Source organism: Protopterus annectens, chromosome 8.part0 (genome assembly GCF_019279795.1).
Source record: "Protopterus annectens isolate FY-2018-M chromosome 8.part0, PAN1.0, whole genome shotgun sequence".
Classification (NCBI taxonomy): Eukaryota; Metazoa; Chordata; order Ceratodontiformes; family Protopteridae; genus Protopterus; species Protopterus annectens.
Window position 1 is genome coordinate 1,879,829,341 of NC_056741.1, and position 27,788 is coordinate 1,879,857,128.

General features: G+C 35.4%; 1 protein-coding gene across 1 annotated transcript; it reads left to right on the plus strand.

Annotated features, from left to right (window-relative positions):
• Window positions 1-881: 881 nt before the first annotated feature.
• LOC122809695 (chymotrypsinogen A-like) lies at window positions 882-27,071 on the plus strand. The gene is made up of 7 exons (XM_044081374.1): window positions 882-933; window positions 7,406-7,509; window positions 8,554-8,633; window positions 12,212-12,290; window positions 14,532-14,712; window positions 23,460-23,593; window positions 26,910-27,071. The coding sequence occupies exons 1-7, from the start codon at window positions 882-884 to the stop codon at window positions 27,069-27,071; spliced, it is 792 nt and encodes a 263-aa protein (XP_043937309.1).
• Window positions 27,072-27,788: the final 717 nt, after the last annotated feature.

Sequence of the window (27,788 nt, forward strand, 5' to 3'; positions counted from 1 at the left end):
GCCTTCAAACACCATCATAACATAACTTCTGATTTGACAACAGTTTGCTTCATAAATCTGGTAAACCAAATTTCAAGGCTGGGCGTGACTGCCTTTATTTTTGCACTTGCTTAAGAGTAGCACTAATGGTAACAATGTGCAAAGTTGGCATTTTATTATAGAAATACAGCTATAAGCCTGATTTTACATGTACAGACCTGAAGCTGTAAGCTTTTCTTTAAGCTGCTACAAAGGTAGTACACTGTAATACTTGTCTTAGGGTAGCATAGAAAGATTGGTATTACCATGTAAAAAATATTGCAATTTTGGATCTATGAATTGTTACCAAAACAGTTAACATGCAAGCAATTTAAAGTATATTTTTGCCAATCCTTCATTTTCTTGAAATAACATGAACTCTTAACAATTTACATTGAATATTATCAGGAAAAAACAACACATATGCAAGTAACAATTTTTATACTGTATTCTGGCTGTAGTGAAGAAACGTGTGAGAAATATACATCTGTACTGCTGCTGTCCTTCTTGCAGTTAATGTATGATTAAGTAAATATTCTGCAGTTATATTCAGATAAACATGCAAAAGAGTCACAGTCAAGGACATTTTGATGTAGCAATGAAAAATTGTACTACTTTGGTATATATGATATTAATATTTGGTTTACAAATATTTGTTGATAACAGAGGAACATATTAATATTTGAAGAAGTTGAAAGGTTGACATGCAAGGTGGCACATTTTCATTGCCAGCTGTTGGGAAAATAAACAAGATCCCTAATTTTAGTCCTTTTATCTCAAGTTGCCATATCTGGGGGTAATGTGACGTGCAAAACTCACAGTATAAAATTCACCCGCTCACCACAGTCTGGTGTCGAAGCACAATGGCATTTCTCTGGGTGTTCGTTTGCCTTGCCTTAGCAGGCACAGCATATGGTCAAAGTAAGTGCCTTTTTTTTTGAAAGCAGTAATGGCACTTTTAAACTTTAAGCAAAATTTATCACTTTAAAGTTTAATGATTGTTTTTATTTATTTGTTTCAATTATACACCACTTTAACGAGTACAGCCTTATGTTACACCTTTTTACTCTTTCCAGAATGTCACAGCAGAAAAGATGGTACAATTATTTAACTGATGCAGTTAAAGAAATTTAATATCTTGCTACACTAAGAAGAAAATGCATTGGTGTGAGCATATATCGTAACTTTAACAGCAGTGTTGACACCATAATAACAGGAAGTGTGACTACTATAAAAGTAGTGAGCAGGTCGGATTTCTGGAATTACCGCAGTAGAATGATAAATCTCAGGAGTAAAATATCTGGTTAGAAGAATAGAGTTTATTCATTATTTAAAAATATCTAAGAAATTGATCTGGTACAACAGTGTACTGTTTATAGTCAGATGTTGCAAACAGGAGCTCTGAACATGAAAGAACCTTTCCCCATGATGCAACATTATACACATGAATATTAAAGCAACTCCTAGATGTCATTTTAGAAGTGTTATTGAGTGTTAAGGTGTTTATGTATGTTTTCTTTGTGAAATCAAAAGTTGGTCTGTGGTTCCTGGAGATTCTGTTGATTGGTTTGAGTTTAAGAGGAGGTTTGCTATTGGGCCTTCTGGTTAGAAATTCAATCAGATCATTCAAATGGTATTTGGTCATGATGGTTATAGGGCTTGGTTAGTCCCACATGCATCTATATAGAACAGTCTGTTACTAATGATATGTAGCTTATTAATGGGCAGAACATAAAAGTGATTTGCATGAGACCTTCATTATAAGAATAGAAACACTGTGGCTAAGCATAGCTTAATAACTAGAATGTTACTGTGTGAGTAAAGGGAAGATAAAAACATATATATATATATATATATATATATATATATATATATATATATATATATATACACATATATAGAGAGAGATAGATATAGAGATATAGGTATATCTGTCTATCAGGTATTTATTTAAAGAGGTTATGGCAGCTCATCCTGTGCTATTTTGTCTAGTTATACTGTGTTGGAACTTTAATACTGAATTATTTTTTAGCAAGTTTGGTAGTTATTATGAGATACATGCAGTTGGATGCTTCAACATGTTTTGTATTATCTAAGAGATTTGTATAGGATATGGACATTGTGTGCAGTGGGCATTTATTTTGTGAAATGCAGGTATAGTATGAGTATTTTGGGGGGCAGTTTTTCATTCTTGCAGTGTTTGCCCTTTCTCTGTGGTCATGTGAGTATGGAGTCAGTGTATGTAAGGTAAGTTTGGGCGGACAAATCCCTGCACATGGAGAGGTACAAATGTTTAATTAATTGTTACTGCATATTAATGTATATAGATTATTGATGTGCAGTTTTCCATGCTGATAAATGTTACCCTCTGGTATGTAAGGATTTTCCCTAAAGTCTTTAAAGAGACCTGTTCATGGGGTGTACTTCCCAACTGTCCTGATTTTTGCCTCATATGTTCCTCATAAAATGTGTGGTTTTCTGGCAAAGCACTGAGGACTGAAGTCAGTAAATATTGACACACATTTGAGTTTCAGACTTTATATCCCTCAGAAAAATTCATGCTAACACAAAACCTGTTATTCTACCAACTTTTTAAGTTTCTAAGAACAATATTCATAATCTTTCCTTATTTTGCGGCCTTTGTCCTCTCGTTAGTTTTGGCTTTGTCCAGATTTCTTGCACCAACAGCTTGACAGGTACGTCATGAGGGTTACCAGGCAAGGTAAGTATTGGTGGAAATGAGATCTTATTTTTACTGTGAGTTAGGAAGCTGGCTTTTTAGTTTAAACTGTTTATCAAACATTTCAAGACAGGTCTGAAGGGAAAGAAAACCTTTCGGTAAAGTGTTTAATAAGTAGGGCGCCAGATGGAGTGTTGGTATTACCATTAAGCATCATTTGTTTTAACAGATGCTGGGATGTTGGCTGATGGAAATAGTGAAAAGCCTGCTATAGTACAGAGCCATGCAGGGAAATTATATGTATGTAAGGGGTGGTTGCATGATCTTCATCTGAATCACATGCCAGAAGTCATTGAGACATTAAAGCTTCTTGTGTTCTACATCTGAGTCACATGACACAGATCAATGAGACATTAAATCATCTAACTTAGAGTCACATGACACAGATCAATGAGACATTAAATCATCTAACTTAGAGCAGTGGAAAATTCTGTTTGGTGGAATGGTGATGGGGAGTTGTGTTAGCCAATGTCATATACATTCAATGGTTCTGTTAGTCTCCCACTTCTAGTTTCACTATAAATTTTCAAAAACAGAAGACTGTACTAGCATTAGATAACAGATATAACATGCTATACAATGCACGTGGACTCATAAAAACATGCAAACATGTGCACACATGCACAGATTATGCATAAAGCTATGTGCACTGTTGTATTCAGAAATGTTCTTTCTCTCTCAGACCCATACAGTTTTTTTAAGTCTAAGCATGTGTAATAGTGCAAGTTTTTTATTTCTTGAATGCATTGTAGTTTTCATCTCTAGTCATGCCTAAAAATGGAATGAAATGTCTCACATAACCATCCAACTATCAATAGTAAATAAATATATAATGAAACAAATACCAAAGGTACTGTCCAGCAATACAACCAATAATAAAAAGAAAGCTCCCTTACCCTGCTTAAGGTGAAATTGCTAAAGCATCAGTAGGAAGAAGAAAAAGAAGATGAAAGGTATAACACCAAATGTTGTTTTCCATAGGCAATCATTGCTGATGCAGTTTCCAGGTGTGTGCTGGGCATGATTACCTTGTTTTGGGAGATTTCTCCCATCTTTTATTTAGTACAACCATGGTGTTGGTGTGTATATATATATATATATATATATATATATATATATATATATATATATATGTGTGTTTGGGAGCCTTCCACATCAGGGAGTGGAGGGGAAGCTTTCCTCCCCCCTTGCCTGCAAAAAAAAAAAAAAAAAACAGTTAAAATTATTTTTTTCACCTTTCTGCATTTCGTTTTTTTTTTTCTTTCAGCTCATTGGCTTTCAGGAAGTTGATGTTTCATAGGAGAACCAAAAAGAAAAGGAGAGATTACATCATTATCACTTACAAAGATTGCTGTGATTCTTTCACTTTCATCCATGACTCATTATTCTAAAGTATTCCACAGAAAGAAATTATATTTTTTTTCTAAAAAGCGAAAGTCCAGAAATGATTTCTAGATTTTTCTGGTAAAAAATTGCATATTCTGAGAGCTCATTTGCAAATTTTATAAAATGTGGTTGCACAAACATAAGGGTTATTTTTTTTTTACATAACGACTTTAAACTAAATAACTTTCTCAATAGTCTGTTTATTAATCATTCAGATTATCTAGTCTGCTGGTCATTAGAAATAATGAAATCACAGTATCTTGTCGAACTAAGTTAAAAAGTCAGCATAGAATGACAGCAGCTTTATTAATACAAAAGCAACAACTGTGTCTGATTAATATGTTGCTGACCTAACTTTTGGAAATATCTAAGATTTGATGCAGGATACTCAGTGTGATAAAAAGGGAAGATTTTGATATTGTACGTTTTCATTTTAATAAGGAATCTGACAAGCTTTCACTTAAGACTGGTGCACTTCTATAATTTTCTGTAGATAATATTTTAGTATATGAGGAAGCATACAGATGAACTTTCAGATTACAGCTGTTCACAAATCTTTTAGTGTTTCTGACTTATGTCAATATGTTTGAAAGGGGATGTTAAGTGCTTTCCTAGCCACAAATAATGCACTAAATAGTTTTATTTCCATTTAAATCTTCAGTGTTCTGACTGGTTATGCATTTTTGTTCAGTATACCTGAAAAAAAATGTACAACATCAGCCTTTCTACGTTATTCAGTTCATGAAATGCTTGAATATGCCTTTAGAAAGTTAGTGGCACCAAATGGTGTAACATAATCAATCAAGCAATCAAATTTCTAAGAACTCTTCAACACTCTGCAGACTAATATAAAGCAGACCTGCACTAACCTAGAAATAAAACTGGGTCTGACATTGCAACATGGAGAATCTGGTTTTGACAGGGCTAAATCACCAACTGCACTTATGGCTTTTATTTTCTCCAGCATGCAAAACAGCAAAACTGTTTACACCCTGCTCACTTATCTCCTGGCCTTACCTACACTGAAGTAACTCAATGAACTACATTCAGCAACTTAGTCTATAAGAATTTTTATCATCTTGTACATTAAACCAGAAATGTTGACAAAACTGATGTGTTGCCCTAAATGTTTCTGTTTCCACTTACTCTATTTGTATTACTTTTCAAAATGTAAATATGACAGGCACATTTTGTTTCTGCTAGAGTTGTCACACCAGTTTTCTCTGTGTATTGATATACAGTGGTGTCTTCCGTGCTTTTGTACTTCGCACTTTCCTTCTCACTCACTTGCTGTTCACTTCCTGAAACTTGAATATGGTGTCTTCCTTCTGTTGATGATGAAATACTGCATATAAGCAGTTAATCCTTTCCATATTCCAGTCATGTCTGTCTGTTTTCAATTCATCTCAAGCAAGTCCCAGTATCACAAAAAGAGAACGGGCACAGAGTTTTTAAATGCTCAAAAGGAAACGAGCCTAGATAACACTTTTCCTAAACAGATCTTAAGATGTTTCTCCTGAAAACAGACTGACTTTAATATATAATACCACCAGCTGAGACGGCTTTGTGCTTCTTATATCATATACACTCCATTCTGGAAATGCAAGCAGGTATTGGGACCTTCTACACAATGCAAACCTACCTTATTTATTCTAATAAACCATGACTGTCTCCAAAAGTACAGAACATTATTCCTCTATTTCTGCTACTTTGCAAGGTGGTATATCTAGTCACATTTGCTCTCACATGGATTGTACCATTATTTATCAATCTAATGAGTAACACATCATGAAAGTACTTTGTCTCATACTCCGGAAATGACAGGCTGCTCTCTTATGTATACAAGCATATTTAAAGTTACACATTTGAGAATCAATACAGCTGCTACATTTTCTTGAAAAATCAAATGTCTCTAAAGTAACAGTAGAAATAATAAACCAGTGAAATGCATTTATGAATTTCTTCTTTGTTTACCTACCTGTTTCTAATGTGTAAATATTCACCCTGCCAATATCTTCACTGATTTTGTTCTGTATGCCATAACTGATCGCCCCAAATTGTGTTTCTGTAAGGAGGCCCACCACTGTTTATTGAATATCTGACACATTCATCTGACTGCTCACAGTCTTGTTTAATCACATCATGATCCTGTGTAGTACCTACCCATTTTATATACACTTTAATACTGGTCTTCATTAATATTTCCCATATTCTCCTCCCCACTTTGCCTTTCTCTTACTGTTACTCCTAGGCTCCTCTGTAGATGGTATCACTATCTTACTTTTTACATGGTCTTTTGTTGCCATTTTCCATATTCCTGTCTCCTCTGAGTCCAAAATAACATACAGTTTGAAATGAAGTCTGTTTTCGTAGACAGTAATCTGGCAGTGTTATACAGACATGAACATCTGCACACACAAACACATACACACACACACACACACACACACACACACACACACACACACACACACACACACAAACACATGCACACTCACACACGCACACACACACACACACACACACACACACACACACACACACACACACACACACACACACTGTCAGATAAAAAGCTGTGTTTTCCTCAAACTAAAACATAAAATATCTGTATTAAATAGGTGTAATTAACTGGCATAAATCTACTTTCTTAATATCAATCCAGTTAATTCTATATACACTGATGAATGTACTTTAAATTTGTATTTATGCCTTCCTGCAGACTATTTCTGATGTGATGTGAACTATTTTGGTAAAATTAGCATTTTATTGTTGCCTGCCAGAATGGTTGTTTATTTTCCACTTAAATATATAAAATATAATGAAGATAAGTCTCAGAAAAAAGTTAAATCATTGAACTCAACAGCTGATGCAAAAATATTTAAGCAGTATAAAACAGAATATTATGATGCAGATATCTATATAAATCGTCTAGTTGTATTTAGGGCAATAATCTTTATTATTTTATTAACAACTTATCTAATCATGCAAATATAATGGCATTAACAAAAAAGCTGCTAAATATTTTTGGGAATCATCTTTCATTACGAAGTTTACTTTACACATAAGGGTATTTAGTAGTTTTATGCTTAGGAAATGGTTAATCCTTGCAATATGTTGACAAAGTCCAAAATCTCAAAGATTTGTGACTGTAATGTAGCTGAGAAAACATGCTAAAAGTATGTTATAAAATGCATCACAAGTGTCGTAATAAATAGCTGAGAGGCACTCCTGAATTTTCACATCTTTTTGTCCTAACAGGCTGTGGTATCCAAGCTATAAAACCAGTAATCACCGGGTATGCTAGAATTGTGAATGGTGAGGAGGCCGTTTCAGGATCTTGGCCATGGCAAGTTTCCTTACAGGTATTTATTTTAAAAATTTAGAAAAAGCACATTCTTTATTTTAAATTTTAATTCTAATATTCCAGGGAATGTAGCAGCCTACTCAAAGAGAAATGCATTTACTTTCTGTCCTTGACTCAATTTTAAGTGGGATCTAGTTGATTTAGCCCATTTACTTGAAGAGGTGAACAGCAAAATATTTTTAAATTGTGGGGCAAGTACCCTGTCCACTCCCTAGGTATGGGGTTTCAGGGGTGTGGGGATAATTAGTCTGCTTTTGGATTCTAACTAGTTCTAGAACACATTGTGTATTTCACAACATGAAATAGAAAGAATATTTTAAATGTAAATATTAAAATATTCAGCAAAATATTTCAGGGTTATTTTTAAACTGTTGTGTCATCTTACAGATGTATCACTGCACGTATATTGTTAAATACACAGAAACACACATGAGCACACACACACACACACACACACACACACACACACACACACACACACACACACACACACACACACACACATATTCACACACACGTACAATTGTGAGAAACTGGTTTAAGTGCTGCGGGTAAAGTGATATGGGTGTACTCTGACTTACCATTAGATGTCAACCTCCTGAGCAACTAAATATGCTTTGTTACCCTTGGTAGGTAAGTTGAATAAGTGATATCAGATTTAATAAAACATAATTTTATAATGAAGGTTGCTACATTTATGATAGACTAAGATATTGCTTGGGAGAAGTCATGGTGCTGAGTGCCCCTTTTTCACTCATATTCACAGTTTTGACTTAATATATAAGTTGCAGTATTCTACATTGCTGCTATGCATGTACAAAATGTCATGCTTACATCTGTGCTACCACATAATTGTTTCAGTTTTTAAAACATGTATCACCACATTATTTATAGTACTATGTATCTGAGGTATGTATTCTTCACTGGTCTGATTTTATCTGTTGTTATAACCACCTACACATATTTTCATGGATTTTAATATATAGCATCAGTCATTAAACTGACCATTGGTTCTAAGAACTGTATGCATTTTATTTTTCAGGACTGGACTGGCTGGCACTTCTGTGGGGGCTCCCTAATCAATGAACAGTGGGTGGTCACTGCAGCCCATTGTAGTGTGACGTAAGTTAGCCAAACATAAATCTGTCGGCATAATATTGAGTGGTTAGAGATGTATAAACCAGTAATTTACTAATTCTGATTTATAGGTAGTATATTACAATGGGAAAAATATATTAAATATTATTGGTACCAAGAAGCCATGAAAGAAAGAGTTTTGCTAAATATATATATGAATACTATCTGGGAGATATCATGCAGTCTGAATGTTCTTCCTTCTTTTATGAAAATAGAAGACTCTATCATGTATGCTGGCAGCATGAATAGCAAGCAAAGATGTTAAATAATTAGCTTGGGATCACATTAACACTGGCAATACAAATTCCGAAGCAGATATAAATGATACCGCAGCAGATGATTGCTGTGTCCGTCAAGTAATGTGAGTACTTAAACGGTGATGGCACCTGCTTCGCATTGCCTTGCTTTTTTAAGTGGCCCAGCAGTATGAATATGAAAAATATTTCTGCTACAATGGCTTAACCATATTTTATTTCAGACCATTCACTATCCTTATGTTTTACATTGTAATAGTAATAATTTAAATATGTAAACTCATTTTATATCAAAACAACATTGATGAAGTAATCCCTGGTAGCAGCCTTTGGTGAGGAACTGGAGTGAGTGCTTTATGATGCAAGGAATGAACTGCATTTTACTAACACAATCACAGTGGAATTAGAAATGAATTGGTCACCATTTTGTGTGTACCATGGAGTTCTCAGCACTCCACCATGAATGGCACTTTGCCCTTTGCTAATCCATGTTAAAGTTTTCTCACCTTCCACTCTTTGTAATGCAGAATGAAGTCACCTTGCCGAGTTCATTCTGTTTGGCTAATAAAAATGTAGTTTAGACATGTGGGCCTCAAGTAAATGAACAGATACTGTTTCATAGATAGTTACGTATGAAGATGTTCTTTGAATGAGATGTACATAGACCTTAAATAAATCCTGTGGGCAGTAATGATATAACAAGGTAAAAAGAACAAATGCAGACATGAAAGCTTTGTTTTAACCCAAGGAAATGCACAATAATGCACCTGGGTGCCTAAAATCCACTGGAGACTACATATACAAAGGTAAGCTGATGGACATAAGAAAACTGGAAGGAACAAAGATGCAGTCATATCAGGTGATATTAAAGAGCCCATATAATGTGAAATGGCAGAAATGGAAGATCAGGAGAGCCAGTGGTGTGCTGACATAAACATCTTGGTTAATAATGGAAAATCTGTCTTCTATAGCATAGATTCCCCCAGTACTAAAAAGATGTTGAGAGAACAGATATGGTGCAGAGAGGGGTAGAAAAAGATATAAGATCTACATCAGAAACTGATTATCTGTTTGTGCATTTATTTGTTTGTTTATTTAACATTTGTTAACTGGGTAAGTGGGGTGGTCTACAGATTCTTTTTTAGCTATAACTCCAGCTTCAAAAATACCTTCATATGTACAAATCAAATTCAACTAATGATATTTATTAAAACTTAATTTTGATTTAATGTAGTTAAATTCCCTAGTGAATCATCATAGAAAATCCAAGTAAAAACATTCTTTATAAAATGACATAATCAGTAAATTGAAATTAGTTGTTAGCAAAGTAAATAGGAAACCTACTGCATTTATGAATTTGCTGCACACGTCAATTAGTTATTCTAGAATATTTCATTACTGCTTTATTATAAAGAGCAAAATTTTAGAGGTCCAGTTGAACCCCCTCAGCTCACAGTTCCACTCATAAAAGCTTAGTTTTAGTATTTCAGAAAAAACACTTATTGCATATAGTAGGGCTGTGTTGCTAATTTGTGTTCTTTTAGATCAAATTCATAGCTCCAGTCAGAGAAACCTAATTCAAATTTTGTTTCCTGGAATTATTTTAAAATGTGTTTGTATGTGTATGTGTCTGTTTTAGACTTTGAGTGTGTGCAAATGTGTGTGTGTGTGTTTGTGTGTGTGTGTGTGTGTGTGTGTGTGTGTGTGTGTGTGTGTGTGTGTGTGTGTGTATATATATATATGTGTGTGTGTGTGTGTGTGTGTGTGTGTGTGTGTGTGTGTGTGTGTGTGTGTGTGTGTGTGTGTGTGTGTGTGTGTGTGTGTGTGTGTGTGTGTGTGTGTGTGTGTGTGTGTGTGTGTGTATATATATATATATATATATATATATATATATATATATATATATGCATATATGAATGGATATGTATAGGTATACCTAAAATGACTGAAACAACATAAGATCAACAGGAAAAACACTGACAGAAACACTGACAGAAAAGTAATAAGACTGACACTGAAAAATACTGAAAAAAATTAAAGTTATACTAGGGAGGGGTTTATGCCCTTTCCCCACTGATGTGTGACCTCAGAGTTAGTATTTATAATAAGGGGGTATGGGGGTACAGAAGGGTTTGCACCCTGAAAAAAACATTAAAAAGTGTGTTTCAGTATCATACAATTTTTCAGTGGTTTTCTATGTGCTCAGAGTTTGTCACATTTTTCAATTATTTTGTGGGGCGATGCCACTCCTACATCCCCATGTGGGTGGCTGCACCCTCATACCCCCTGGTAATTATTTCACAATTTGTAATGTTTTTGCAGTGGGGGAAGCTCCTCTACACCCCCACACCCCCTGCTAATTATATTTACCATTGTTGTAAGTCTTTTTCAGTGTCATCCTTTTTACTATTGATTTTATGTAGTTTCAAAAGCATAGCAGACTCACCCAGTGCCCAGTGCCAGTTCCTAAACTCGCATCCCACCCACTTGTTCATAACGAAGTGCTAAAAAACAAAAAAGAAAATGTACTCTGATAGACTGCTCAGGCACACCACTTCTCTGCCAGCTCTTCATTGGAAGAGTGGAAAAAAAAAGGAACACACTCTGCTAGACTGCTGATGTATACTCCTTCCAGGCATGCCCTCTCCCTACCAGCAACAGCACATTGCGTTCTCTACTGGCATTTCTTCAGATTGCATACTCTAACTGGTTCCACTTAGGGTACATGCCTCTTCACCCCATCTTTGCTCCATGCTACATATTGTGTTGTTACTTACACACGCACACACACACACACACACACACACACACACACACACACACACACACACACACACACACACATAGATTTTATACATAAAAAACAAAACAAAAACAAAATTATTTACAGGACAGTGTTATAGGACATGTGGGACCCTACAAGCCTGGCTAGGTCTTCTGCCTCTGGCATTGGTCCTTATAACACCCCAGGACAGTCTGTTATTCCCCTGTATTACCACATCTCAGTCATTATTAGCATTATCATTATCATTATATCAGGTAACGTTTTAGCCAGCATCTTTGCTAACAGTCCTAATGGCAGCTTTAGTATAGCAAAGGGAACACAAAACATTTAGGACATAATCATTTCTCTAACATATTTTAATGGAAATGCTTTGAGAATTATTATAATTTTATACCTAGAAGAGTTTCTTAGCTCATTCTTTACTATCATGCTATGGACATGCTTACCTTCATTTCTTTATCTTGTCAGAAACAAACAAAAAATAAATGTTGCCATCACCTGATTCAGATGTGTTTGTCTTTCAGCACTTCTCACCGAGTCGTCCTTGCAGAGCATGACCGTTGCTCATCAGCAGAAGCAATTCAGACAATGTCTATTTCCAGGGTAAGTACTTCTTATTAACCTATACCCTCAGTAGTACAAAAACAAGGTAACATACAGTATGCACATTTACAGATGTAAATTGTTTCAGGGTACGAATGTTGGATTCCTTTTTTGTTTTTGTATTTGTTTTTTTTTTGTGCCATCATTTATAAATATTTCAGGTGATGCATTCACATTTCTTTATTTTGTTTAGTTTTAAAGATCGACAGTGATACAAATAACTCTTAATTTCTGGGTTTCCTAAACTGTTGCTGTGTCTCTGTTTCCTTCCAAGTTCACTCTTCCCAAAAATGTCATAATTGTTTTCTTCTGACTATTACTTATTTTGTCACTCCTTCGGCATATTAACCTACACAACATTATACTTTAATGAAACAATTCCGTTTCCATGGTTATCAAGCCTATACAGTAATTTAGTTTCTTTTTTAGTAACCCTACACCAAAACCTCAATGCTTTCTTATCAGCCTTTCCTATCTTCTGTTCTCCATAACTAAACATCCTCAACTTATAAGGCAATAAAGACAGCAAGTCATAACCTGCTCCTTCACAAACTTAGCAAATTCAGTGTTGTCCCAAATATAGTAAGATGGTTTCAAAGCTACTTCCAGACAGAACATTCCAAATACACTTTCAAAGAAGGATCAGTCCTTCACCCATTATTTTCACTATGTATCAATGATATAGTCACAGACCTGCCTCATCTCAGCTTGGTCTTTTATACAGATGATCTCTTACTACTTGAACCATGTAAAAACATCTAGAACATTCAACAGAAACTACAAAATGGCTTTAAAGATTTATGCTACTGTATATATAAAAATATGCTCCTAATCAATCTCATGAGGTCTAATATCATGATATTTGGCACCCTCCAAAACTTGCTAAGTTCTTCTAGCTAATTATTACTGATACAGAAAGCAAACCACTACCAGTAATAACTGTAGAGAAGTTGGCCAAGCATACTGACATATTATAAAACACTCCGCCAACTAAACTTTTTCCACAGAATCTCACACACCCTCACCCCCACAGCTGAAAATGTGTTTAGCCGTAAAGGACTAAACTACTACCATTTTTTCCTAAGCCCCATGCCAATGCTAAAAGTAGCTTCCACATTACATCTCTAAACAGTACACCTATTGAAGTAGCTACCCATACCAAATTACTTGGAGTCACCATATATGACAGTTTAAATTTTGATTTTCATATACAAAACTGTATAAAAAAATCACCAAAACCTATGTCTGCTATATAGAGCAAAAAAAAAAAAAAAGTACTTCTTCTAGTAGCATAACCATAGCTAAGTCATATCTTTTACCCTCTCTTCTCTATCACCTACCTATTTTGATTAACATCCATATCTCTCTTTTAAATCACAACTTGAGCAATAGTATGAGTTCATCATTGCTCTGCATTAAGTGCTCTCACTTGGTTAGAACCCCCACATCAGCTAGCCCATGCACAACTTCTTCTAACCCATAAAATAGTAGATAACCTCTTACCTGCCCTTCTGTTAAGTACTTCATCATTATCTCCCAAATCAACCTCAATGTTCTCAGGACAAAACCCTGGTTGAAATCTATAGATAGAAAAAAAAAGTATGGGACAAAGTATTTGCTTTCATTGCATAGCCAATCTATGGAACTCTCTCCCAAATTCAATTAGAACTATATCTTGCCTTTGTGTATTTAAGTCCTCTCTCATAGAATTTCTCACTAACTCTAACTATACTAACTGCTCACTATACTATCTATCGGTACCTTCTAACACCTGCCCTCTATGTATTCTTAGGGAAGACTTGTATCCTTTTTTATATTTTTATTTCCTAGCGTAATAGACTATACTTTTAATACTTTTGTAAATACTGATTGGCATAGTTGTCATTTTTTATTATTACATCACTGGTGTCTAATTATGCTTTGCTGTATCCTACAGGTTTCACTGTCAAATTGTATATATGTATACAACAAAAGTATTAGCATGCTTATTGCACTATTTACAGGATGAGAACTTGACCAAGTTGTGATCACGGTTCCTACATATTCAAGGATGCATCCTAATTATTTAGCTCAGTAAAGCATTTTGGAAGTTTACTTGTCCTGTTATTATAGTTCTATTTTCTGCTCTGCAAATTCTTCACTTTTCTTCATTGTGTTACAAGAAACACATAACTGAATGGATGCGCTAATAACATTATTATGAAATAAACATAATACTTTTTTTCCTCTTTTGTAATGCAGGTTTTTCGGCACCCAAATTATAACTCCTACACAATCAATAACGACATCACACTTTTAAAGCTGTCTTCCAAAGTTAGTTTTAATAACCGTATTTCCCCAGTATGCCTGCCAGCTTCAAGTGATAACTTCCCAGGAGGCATGTTGTGTGTGACTTCAGGATGGGGCCTGACCAACCCCAGTGGTAAGATGCTTTTTGTCTTTTTATCATATTCATTTCCCAGATAAATAGGTTATGTGAAACACTGGAATGAGCTATGTTTTTAGATTACACATTTTTTTAAGTATTCTAAGGAGCTATATAAGTTGGAATCAGTGTACCAGGAATTAGATTCATCTTCCTGTAATATTTCAAATCCAAGTGTGTGACCCTCCAGTGGCAATGAAACGAAAAGCAGAGATTCAAAGGAACTTCAAATAAGATGCATTCATAAAAAATAATAAAGTTTATTCCAATGAGTGAAGGCTTCTTCAGACTCTTAAAACAATGAATAAAACTGTTTGAATCATTTTTAAACCATCCTTAAGCTTCCTATTGGACATTACAAATTGATATGTCACATGTTATCTTGTCTTAAAGGAACAGATACTCAAAAAAGTTAACATAGTTAAATGCAACAATATTTAGAAGGAATACTTCCAAATATACAATTAATGATCAGAATGTCCATGCAAATAAGTAAAAATATGCATATACCCTGATACATTCTAAAAATAAAAGGAGCATTGTGCTTGGTCCTATATCATTCTACAATCATTAAAAACTGTTGCTACATTCATTAAAAACCCTGAACATTCTCTCTCCTCATGGTGTTAAAAACATTAAAATCCTTAGATAAACAGCAAGTTTTATCGCGTTTCAATATCTAGCATCTCTACTAAGATAGTGGTGTGTCGAATGCAACTTTGCATATATCAGGTTAAAAACTAATATAGCGAACTCTGTACTAAAAATGTTTACCACAAAACAACATAGCGAATGTAATGTATTTCACGATGTGCCTCATCAAGGAGTCAGACCTCATCATATCGGTGAAAGGCTGTTGTCCAAGATTAAAAATTCCACAAATAGGAACCTCTTAGATTCCACGTAAAACAAACTGTTTACAAGTTGTAAAGTGCCGTGTGCTATAGGAACTCTGAATGCAATTGAGTACAACATAACTTCATGCGCTATGGTAACTCAACGTGAGCACGTTCTAAGCATCTAAGTACTGAACAACAGAAACAATGTTTAAATTTCTAAGAAAAAAGGTGAGCCTATATTCGTGCTGTCCTGTGCCTAAAATAGACAGTATTTGTAAGCACGATTATGCCCTAGAAGCATATATTGATCACAAAGTGTCACTATTTAAAACAATGAAACGTGTACATATTAATGAGTACACTTATTAAAGTGTTCGCTGAACATGGCAGAGATGGCATTAACTAATACAAAATAAAAAGATAAAACAGATAAATAGTGGAATGCTAAACACATAAAAATTGACACAATAAAGCTTGAAATAAGGACAAAGCACACATATAATAATACGAAAGTATAAAGGTCCATAGATGATAGGGTCCTAACTAGTAAAAAGCAACTACTTCCATGTACATCGTTGGTGCTAAATATAACAACATTCTAAGTTAAAAAGGTCAAATGAAAATGAGAAGAGATAAACAATCCAACAATACTAAGCCTGTACCTAATGATAAAACAAAACTATCTATTGATGTATGGGGTACCTAGCTCAGTCGTAAAATAAATTCCAGTTACAGTGAACGAATATATAGACGTATATGCATGCTTGTATATACATGTGTATATATTTACACACATGCATGTGTAAACTATGCCCAATAACCACTAATATATTTAGGTGGTGAAAGGAGGGATGAAAACATACTAGTATGTGAGGTATGGGCTCAGAAGTAAGGCTAAAACAAGAAAGCGAACATATCCAAAGGTCCATCAGTTCCTGGGATTTGATACTAAGAACACATCTACTTGTGGCTATAAAGCTCAGAACATTAATACTATGAAAATAATTATATTCAGTCTACAAGGACTGATTCTCACACTGATTTACTATAAGAGTGACATCAATACGTAGTTTTAAAATTACCTTACTACTCTATTTAGGTAATAGTAGGTTAAGTCATCTTCGTAGTCTTCTACTTCTTAAAAATGGTTTGAGTTGCACTTTATCATTAAGCCCTGGTGACCTATCAGACCTTAGTCTGATAATCCAACGTGTCTCCTGTTCTAAGGTTTTGTTGATTAGATCACCACCTCTAAAACCCACGCTGACTTGTTCAATAACACAAAATTTAAAATTATGATTGGTGCCTGCTGTTGTATTGTGTCTAGCTAGGGCATTGGTCTCAGTACCTATCCTAATGTGGTAAATATGTTCCCTAACTCTTTCCTTAAGTGATCTATTGGTTTTGCCAATGTAATAGCTTTTGCAGGTTATACAGGTGGCCATGTATACCACATTCTTACTTTCACAGTTCGTGTTAGTTCTGAAGTTATATGTAACAGGATGCTCAAAAGTGGTATCTTTATTAATGTAGATGCATTGATTACAATGACCACAGGGTACTGTGTTTCTATCATTTATTGGTCTACTTTTCCCCGGATGTTTGGGTCTACATAAAATGCTTCTTAAATTCTGATGATTCTTGTAGGTTATACGTGGTGTTGGTCCTACTACCTCATTGACATCCCTATCGGATTTCAGTATTCCCCAGTGTCTATCCAGGGTTTTTTTCACCTCCAAGTTCATTTTACTGAAAGTGAGGTTGGTTCTAATTTCAGTTTTTAAAGGCTTCGGACTCTTCATACTACCTTCATGTGCCATAAAGTAAGGTTTAGCAGTACTCGTTCTTAGACGCTCCACAGTTCTGACCATTTCTAATATTTCATTTTCTTTATAGCCCCTTTCTAGAAATCTATCCTTCATGTCTTCTATTCCTTTCTCATAGAACTCTTGTTGTGGGTTCAACCTTGATACTCTCATGAATTGTCCTTTAAGGACATTTTGGAATACATGTACAGGATGCATACTGTTTCTGTGTAGTATGTTGTTTCTTTGGCAGGCTTTCCTATGAATGGTTGTATTAATAAGGCCATTGGACATCCTGAATACTTCCACATCCAAAATGGTATAGTTTCATCTGAAAAATTCATGGTGAATTTTAAAAATCCATAGTGTTATCCAAATAAGAAACGAAATTCTTTAAAGAGGGTTCATCACCCAACCAAATAAGGAAGAGGTCATCTACAAAGCGGCAATACATACCAACAAATTCATTGAAAAGTGGATGGTCATATAAGTGAACATCTTCCCACCTAGCTATCACTAGGTTGGCGTAACTATTAGCACAAGATGTGCCCATAGCTACGCCATCCTTCTGTAAGAATATGGATTCTTGAAAAGCAAAAGCGTTGTTAGTCAAGACAGTCTCAAGTAACAGAGTTATAAGATCAACTTTTTATCCGAAAAGTCGGAATGTATCTTCAAATATTCTGTTAACATTCTTATTCCTGTGTCATTAGGAATTACAGTGAATAAACTGACTACGCCTAGTGTCACAAAAAGTAATGTTGCTGTTCACCTAAAGGTCGAGTTTGAGAGTATAAATCTAAGAGAAACTGTTTGCTATCTTTCAAAATATTCCTATTGTCATTGACTAAAGGTCTTAATACACTTTCCAAGTAAATAGATAGGTTCAGTGACCCAACCTTGCCCTGCAACAATGGGTCTGAGTGGTGGATCTACGCTGTTTTTATGGACTTTGGGGAGTCCCTGTATAATCGGGATGATGGGGTTGTTCACCTTAAAGTACTCATAGAGTTGTTGAGTTATGTCCAGAGACATAACTAAGTCATCAAGGTATTATAAACACTGAACACCATATCTATTAAATTGTCCTTAGTTAGTATGGAGTAAGTATTGCTGTCATTTAACATTTGAAACATTTTGTTAGTGTAGTATATATCATCCATGATGACCACGGGCCACCTTTATCAGCTGGTCTTATTATTATAGAGCTATCATCTTTGAGTGAATACAATGCTTGTCTCTGCTTATAGTTTAAATTGCGTCCATGTCTTGAAGGTGTTTTCTCCTGATAGCATTTGTATATGTCATCTTCCACTACATTGCCAAACACTTCAATTGTTGGGTGAAGTTGAGGCACGTAAGTGCTGTTAGGACGGTGCTTATTCTTAACTGAATTGTCATCAAACTGTCCAAACTCTAGCCTTAGTTGTAAATTACGAATGAACATTTTGGTTTCTATAATAGTGTCCACTAAGTCACTGTTCTTAGTGGGAATAAAACTTAGTCCTTTATTTAGGACTTGTTTCTCATACTCATTTAAAACCCTGCGGAAAGGTTCATGATCAATGATTCTGCCTCCCCACATTTTCTTTATCCTACTTGTTCCTGCTCGGTCCTTTCCTCTTCTGTCTCCCCCTGCTGGTTGACCTTCTTTTGTCCAAAAAATGATTTTGTGCTATGGGGAGGGGGGCAGGTAATATATTTGTATTCACAATAACACTATTTGTTTTTGGTCTTACCACTGCTGCACCTGACCTCTGTACATCCGTAATGCAGCCTATCAGACCTTCACCTACAACAGTACTGTTAACTCTCCCATTTCCTTGTGTCCTGTTAGGGCTTACATTGTCCGTTTCTAGATTATTGTTTGCTGTGACTGGTTGATCAGATTCTGTGGTTACACTGGTACCTAAAATGTCAGTGATATCACTCTGCTTATTGTTTAAATCAATTCTATTAAATGATCTACTTTCTGAAGTATCACGGATGTCTATCAGGATTGATTATAGGTGTGCTCAGTGTGGCATTCACAAAATTGTTACCTGTTCTACCTGGAGGCCTCGTGAGGCATTTGAGCCCTGACTATAGTGTAAATTTGGATTCATTTCCCTAGGCCAGGTGAATACATTATTGTTCTTAAAATCTCTTACATCCCTGGTAATCTTAGCTTTGGTCTAGCAACCGTTTCTCTAAAACAAAACATCTTCAATTACTTTCCTAATTTTCCCATGCACATCTCATTGTTAGCATATTTACTTTCAAAGTCTTTAAACAAGTTATTTACAGTCAATCTCAGTCTCTCCTCTTCAGGCAGATGAAACTCAATTAAGAGTTTCATATAACTAAAACTCAACTCCATGTTGAGTTGCTGCCAGCGATATAGTAAGTCTGGTAATGAGGTACCAGATGTAGGCATCTTCAAGGTATAATCCGTTTGTTCAAACAACTTTCAAAATAATGTCTTTGAACTTGTAGTTTAACCAATTTAAAACATACTCTAAATCTTGTAAGTCTTTAACAGAATCCATAGTACTCACATCAATTGTGACTGTCCCTCCATCAACAACTGGATTAAAATCCAATAATGAATTGATACTTCCAGATACACAAGTCTTAAATCTGTCAAGGACATTAGAAGTATGTTCCAGAACGCGTGGTACATATGGTAGTTCAATGTTTATGCCATCCTTACTTCCTGCAGCACTGACCAAATAAATAATACAACTCAAAAGCCAAATGCAGTGCTGCTATCAGTTGAGGCAGGAGACTCACGTAAACATAAAAGAGAGCAATCCAAATCCAAGTGTGTGACCCTCCAGTGGCAATGAAACGAAAAGCAGAGATTCAAAGGAACTTCAAATAAGATGCATTCATCAGACTCTTAAAACAATGAATAAAACTGTTTGAATCATTTTTAAACCATCCTTAAGCTAATGTTAACTTTTTTGAGTATCTGTTCCTTTAAGACAAGATAACATGTGACATATCAATTTGTAATGTCCAATAGGAAGCTTAAGGATGGTTTAAATATGATTCTTTATGTTTACGTGAGTCTCCTGCCTCAACTGATAGCAGCACTGCATTTGGCTTTTTGAGTTTTCCTGTAATATTTACTAATTAATTTTTAAATCACTTACTACAATGTAAAGTACCAAATGAAATGCCTTGGGACAGCACTAGTGGATATAGGGCAGTTTTCAGTGGTTGTTTTCACATATCTTGTTTATCAGAAGAACTTCAGTTCATATTGATTCCTGTAGAAATGAAAATCATTTGAGAATTTGTCACCTTTTTGTCAAATAGGAGTAGAACTTATTTGCTTTTTAAAACTGTTCATAAGCTATTGCCTAGATATACATGTACTCACACTTACAAGACCATACACACACATATGTATATATCTGTGTGTGTGTGTGTGTGTGTGTGTGTGTGTGTGTGTGTGTGTGTGTATGGGTCTAGGACTTTTCACTGAAAGCACATTTCACTGAAAGTCAAATGACTGTGCACAAATCACTGAAAGCACAATTCACTGAAGATGCAATTCACTGAAACACATTTCAATGAAAGTTATATATGGCCTTTTCCCCACTGTAGTGCAACCCTGGAATTAATATATATAGTAAGGGGGGGTGTGTGGGGGGCGCAGCCCCCCCATACAGTTTGGATATATATTAAGTTTAGAAAAGAGTAATTTACTGGAATTGCAAGTATCCATGTGTATAGTTCAAAATATTTAAAATAGGTCAGGGGCTCCACACCCCACTTACTATATATTCTAACTCCAGGGTCGCGCTCATAGGTTCATAGGTAGGTACTAGGCTATCAGCCCTGGGGCCTATACAAGCCCAGCCAAAAAGGTACCCTTGCTTTTGCCACCCAAGAAAATTATTTTCCTGTGCCACTATCGAGCAGAGCCACAGAGGTGATCCCGGGGTGAATTTCCTATTTCCCATCCAGTCATCAAGATTTTTCTTGAAGAGTGCTAATGAGGAGTTTTGTTTGATATAGATAGGTAGTTTATTCCAGAGTATGGGAAGTCTCTGGGACAGGAATCTATCCCTCCGGCATGTTAAGTTTATTGCGGTGACAAGGTTTAGGTCCCTAGGGCGTGTAGCTTGGAGGGGTCCAGTGGGAAAAAGGCCATATATAGCTTTCAGTGAAATGTGTTGAGGGAATTGTTTTTTCAGTGAATTGAGCTTTCAGTGAATTGTGCACAGTCAAATGTGTTTCAGTGAAATGTGCTTTCAGTGAATAGTCCTAGGCCTGTATATATATATATATATATATATATATATATATATATATATATATATATATATATATATATATATATATATATATATATATATATATATATACACATATATACTACAAAAGCCTGAAACTGCACAATACTGACACCCAGAAGAATGAAACTTCAGAATTACGACGGCGAATAATGGAGATTGCCATATAGTGTGTAAAGGTAAGTTTGCCATTCTCTGTAGTGCGATCTCGGAGTGGGTATATTTAAGTTACAGGGGGGCTTCTGTAGTTTCATTCTTCTGGGCGTCGGTATTTTCAGTGTTGGTATTGTGCAGTTTTGGGATTTAGTAGTGAATCTATATATATATATATATATATATATATATATATATATATATATATATATATAGAGAGAGACAGAGAGAGACAGAGAGAGAGATATTCATACACACACACACACACACACACACACACACACACACACACACACACACACACACACACACACACACCACACAATGTGCAGCGCTGATGTGCATTTCTGTGATTTCACCTTTTAACATCGAGATTCATGATCATGAGGATTTCTATCTGCCCCTCAGATACCCATTTCTTTTTGTTGAATATGGCTAGTATTCATTAATTTCAATAATTTGTGACTACATTTAGAGGTGTCAGTCATGTAAAGATTTGCACTTTAGTCATAGAGCTTATAGACATGCATACAGGCACATGCACATGGCACCCCAAACACACACCCAGACAACTATAGCTGTAGATGTACACATATAATCTTTTTGTAAATATAGCTTGTTTGCTCAGTCAGTCCCTTATTCTATGTGTCTGTTATATGGATGAATTCCTGATGATGCCAGAGGATAGGATGGAAATGCATTATATTAAAAGCTTTGTTAAGAATCTAGAGTGTAACACAGACTATTTTGTTATGCTATTTGTTTTAATAATAGAACAGATGGGCATGGTCTTCATAGAAGTAGTAGCTATAATCTCTCTTTCTTGATTGTTGATCAGCTTGGTTTGCCTCACCAGAACAGTACATACCCAATTAGACCACAATCTGTTCCTGCTTTCCACTATTGCAGTATTCTTCAGAGACGCATTACATCTAACCCCTTAATAAAATAACCAAATCTTCTCTCAGCTGACACAGTTCCATCAGAAGAGTGCTTTGTGTAAATTCATGAGACTTGCATTGCCCTAAAGTGGAATTCCCAGACCTGTTTCTTTGTTAACTAACTGAGAAACCATGTATCTGGTGATATGATTAAAAAGTAGAGTTCAAGCTAGCCATATATGATAGAAGAGAAATACTAAATTTCCAAAAAATTAACAGGGAGCTAGATTTTTACTTTTTCTGAAACACTGAAATCTGTTCATAGCAAGGTGTGAAAGCCGAAACAAAGTTAAATAGTGGCTTATTTTGTTTTTCTCATTAGGATGGCCTGCTAATAACAAAGTTGTTACTAAGTATGTTTTAATTCAATATGTAGTAATGTATGAGGTTACTGGAACTGATGAAGAAGTTTTATATTAAGCCACAGAGTCTGAGTACTAAAATAAGCTGCAGAAGTACAAACCAAGAAATAAAATGATTCAGAAGTAAAACAAAGACAATTTTATTTAAACATTTAGTACTTTTGTATATTTCCTAATAAAGAGTTGTTCAGAATGAGACTAATGCTTAGTTACATTGATTGATGATCAACTGGTAGGTATTAAAATGAATTAAATCATTAATATTCAGTACAATAAATATGATTTTCTAGAATCTTTTGTTTAATGTTGGACTACATTTTCTATGACAAACGTCTGTGTATTTCTTTATGAATTTCAGCTTCTAATACACCATGCCAACTCCAACAGACTGCTCTTCCTCTCCTTACTAACACTCAGTGCAAGACTTATTGGGGCACCAACATTACTGACCTCATGATTTGTGCAGGGGGAGCTGGGGCTACCTCCTGTATGGTAAGTCACCACTGTTTCCTAATGTTCGATACATTATTGCTTTATCACTTTAATTATATTTTACTTGGTTTGCATCCTGTTCCTCCACTCTCCTGGAATATTCCAGATTTTATGAGATATGAAATAGTATTGTAAAATACTGACATTTCTTTTAATGAATTAATAACTGCAGGTGCCATTCATGAACACAGAGCTGTATTATAGTGGAATGTTACTTTGTTGTATCACCTGCCCGGCTGAGGTGGATAGTGTGTGTGCATATAAAAGGAATAGAGAAGGGGTCATTTTTAGGTACAACATAAATGAGATTGTCTGGTATGGTATGCTACCCAATGTTATGTCAGTGTAGTACAGTTGCTGAAAAAAATGATTACATACCTCATTAGCATAGTTGTGAGGAACATCAGATATGGTGTTCCATTAGTGTGATTTGACTGCTGATATTTTTCTGGGAAGAAAAGAAGCTGTTTTTTTATTGACACATAATAATAGAACAGATGGGCATGGTCTTTATGGAAGTAGTAGCTATAATCTCTCTTTCTTGATTCTTGATAAGCTTGGTTTGCCTCACCAGAACAGTACATAACCAATTAGACCACAATCTGTTCCCGCTTTCCACTATTGCAGCATTCTTCAGAGACGTATTACATCTAACCCCTTAATAAAATAACCAAATCTTCTCTCAGCTGACACAGTTCCATCAGAAGAGTGCTTTGTGTAAATTCATGAGACTTGCATTGCCCTAAAGTGGAATTCCCTGCACTAAAGTGACAATACAGAATTTTCAGAGCTATTGACTACAAAAAACTCTCACAGCTGGAGAGATTCATAGTTTTCCTCCAAGTTCTTTTTTCCATTCCTCTGTCTTTACGTACTCACCTTCGGCCCTTTCTTCTAGTCATGAGTTAATTCATGTCTATGGTGAAATTGTGAAATGGACATATCAGCAACTAAGGCAGGCATGCGAACTTAAAAAAAAAAATATATATATATATATATATATATATATATATATATATATATATATATATATATATATATGTATATATATGTATTATGCATGCATATACAAAATCTGATTTGACTTTAAATGAGAACCCCATTGGTTGCTGTTTAAATAATACCTCTGTAGATGACCTGACTTGTCTTTGATAGGGGTGAGAACTTAATGGAAAGCCCGTAAAGCAAGCAGCTGTATTGTGTCACATTACTTTTGGTGTCATAATCTTTGAGGTGCCTGCAGCAATCTGATATCAATGTAACCCAAAATACTACCAAAATGACTTGTGCATGAAGCAAAAAATGAGGTTGCTGTGTCAGGCACAGCCTGGTAGATGGGCACAAAACAGCCACGCCCCTTGGTGTCAGTCATGCAGGACGTTAAGCTGCCTCCATCCCTCCAGGATGGGTGAGCCTAAACTAGGCACTCATTCCCACAATCCCTTGTTTACTTCTCAATTGCCTGCACTACAAATTAATTCCAGGTCATCTGGATTGCAATGAAGTCTTCATATCAATGTGCAACAGAGCTGTCTGAAGACAAAAGTTTTTTAGACAATGACAGAGGACTGTGCAGCAGCAGAAAATATGTCATCTGTGATTCTTTGTGGATTCTGTAGAACCATCAAAGAAGAACATACAGAAAACATAATACTGAGGTTATATAACACTTTGCTACATACTGCAAACAACTAAAATTTCTATTTCTATATGCAACTCAATTAACATTATGCAAAACAAAACATCCTTGTGCTAGATCATTGGGCATTATCTGCTGCTGACCACTCTGGATTACTTACAAGCTGACTGCAAAAATACAATTTTCTTAACATTTTTCAATCATGTGCATAAAAGAACTACTTAAGAAAGTATATTGTTTTGTCCATTTGGTATTTTCTAAAGTTTAATTGCCTTCATTGCATAGTACCTAGTAAATACTTGCAAGATATGCATGTCATATTAACTATCAACTTGAATGATCTGCTTCATTTCTTCATCTTTTTACCCTCTACCTCTGTCACTAAGCCTCAGTCCCTTCCCAAATTCACTGTCACAGAATTAGGGAAGAGAAGTGAATGCTGTACCTGGGGAGATGCATTATTACTGGTAGGGACAAGAACATGAGAGGCGGATGAACCATCCCCAAGACAGGGTAAACCATGCAGTAGTGACACAAGCATGTCTCACTGTGCTACAGTGACTATGACCATGAGGCATCATCTGTGCCCCCCCCCCCCCCCCACAGTAATGATGAATGATGGAGTATCATGCTATAACTGCTGAATTACCTTTTAGTCACCAGTAGAAGTGCTGTGCAGCTAAGTGAAAACTGTCCCCTCCCTGCAAGAAAGAGCATCTTGGGACAACTACTCAATCCTTCATCTCATTTTATCCAAACTGCTAATAATTCTTGGGCCACTGACAGCAGAGTTGGACAACCTACTACTGTTTCAGTGGGATAACAACCAATGATTTCATTTTGGTGAAAAAAGCACTGATACCTACCTACAAATATATCTTGCAATTTGCTAATAGATTGCCAAAGTTACTGCTCTTCATGGTAATTAAAATGTGTGCAGACATTAATTATCATTAAAGGAACTGGAATGCATTCTCAGCATTTCCCTATTTTTCACTCAGAGGCTGTTCATCAGATTAGCTAGCTTTACCTTGAAGGGTGTTACTCTGCTTGACATGCAGTTTAAGTTTACTCCAGAAATAAGGGACACATTGGGATATAAATGTTTCTAATTATTGCTATGAGTGTTAGAATAGTTGATATATATTGTTTTTTTTTTTTTTGCTCAAAAGATTTTTATTATTTTTTCTTTAAAGAGAAAAATAAATATCTTGATTAAGATTTTTTTAAATAGTTTAAACAAAAAGTTGATATATATTGTTGATGTAATTGGCATGTCTGCCCCAGGCAGCTAGGCATTCTAGAATTTAGAGATAGGAATCAACATTCTGTGATCACAGTAAGAACAAAGATGCCCATCTAAGCTTCACTTCTCTGACTTAGCAGAGATCACTTGAGTATCTCATAGTATCTGTTACTTAGTGCACAGTGGTTTGTTTCATCTTTAGCCAATTTTCTGCAGTGACCCTTGTTGGACACACAATTCCAGATTAACAAGGCATCAGTCTGATAGCTAGGAGGTCCAGTACCTTGACAAGACAAGGTGGGAAGATACTGTTGTACATTCCATGGATGGACAGTGAAGTCCCCATTATATGCTAATAAGGATGATAGGAAATGAAATGGAAATTACTAAATAGTTACATAATAACATTGGTCTCTTCTTTACTTTCACAGGGTGATTCTGGAGGACCTCTGGTCTGCCAACAGGGAAGTGCCTGGTACCTCGTGGGTATTGTATCCTGGGGAAGCAGCTCTTGTTCCAGGACAACCCCTGCAGTCTACGCTCGTGTTACTGCTCTGCGCTCCTGGATTGACCAAACTATTGCAGCTAACTAAACTGCATTTTTATTATGTCTGATATTATACAAAAATAAACTGAATGTTACTCATTCATGGTTCATTTTTATTCAAAGTATCTGCTATATAATTGCAAATTCAGCAGTGTATTCCAGTATGGACAATCAGTTGAATATAATCTGATCATTCATTTTTTCTATGTAGTCTTCATAACACAGACTATTACAACTTCTTCAAGCTTAAGCACACAAATATCATAAGAAGGGGGCAGAAAGAAGTATTAGGTTGGAATTATACAGCTAGTGCTGTGCCAGGTAATAACCTTCGAAATATTCATGTATAAGGCATTCAAAATGAAGACTGAACACAGTATTGAACCAGTGGTATTCTGAAGCTACCAAAATGATCACATGACATACTGATGTGAATGATAGCATAGGAAGGTTTATATGTCTGTATAAGAGAAAAAAACAGTGTAAAGATAAAAGGCTGAAGGGCAGCATTGTTCAGCTGCAAGGAAATTAAAATATTCACCTTATAAAATATTTAGAGTGAATGTTAAAATAAATACATATCTCTCGATATGTTTATAACTTCACAGAAAGTTGTATACTAATTAGATAACCTCATATTTTTCTGTTGTCTCCATTACATAAACTAATGCTATGCAATGAGTGCAAGGAAACAGTGAAGGGAGGGAAACTGTTTACAATATAAAACACATATAAACCAAGATATTTATTCCAAAAACATATG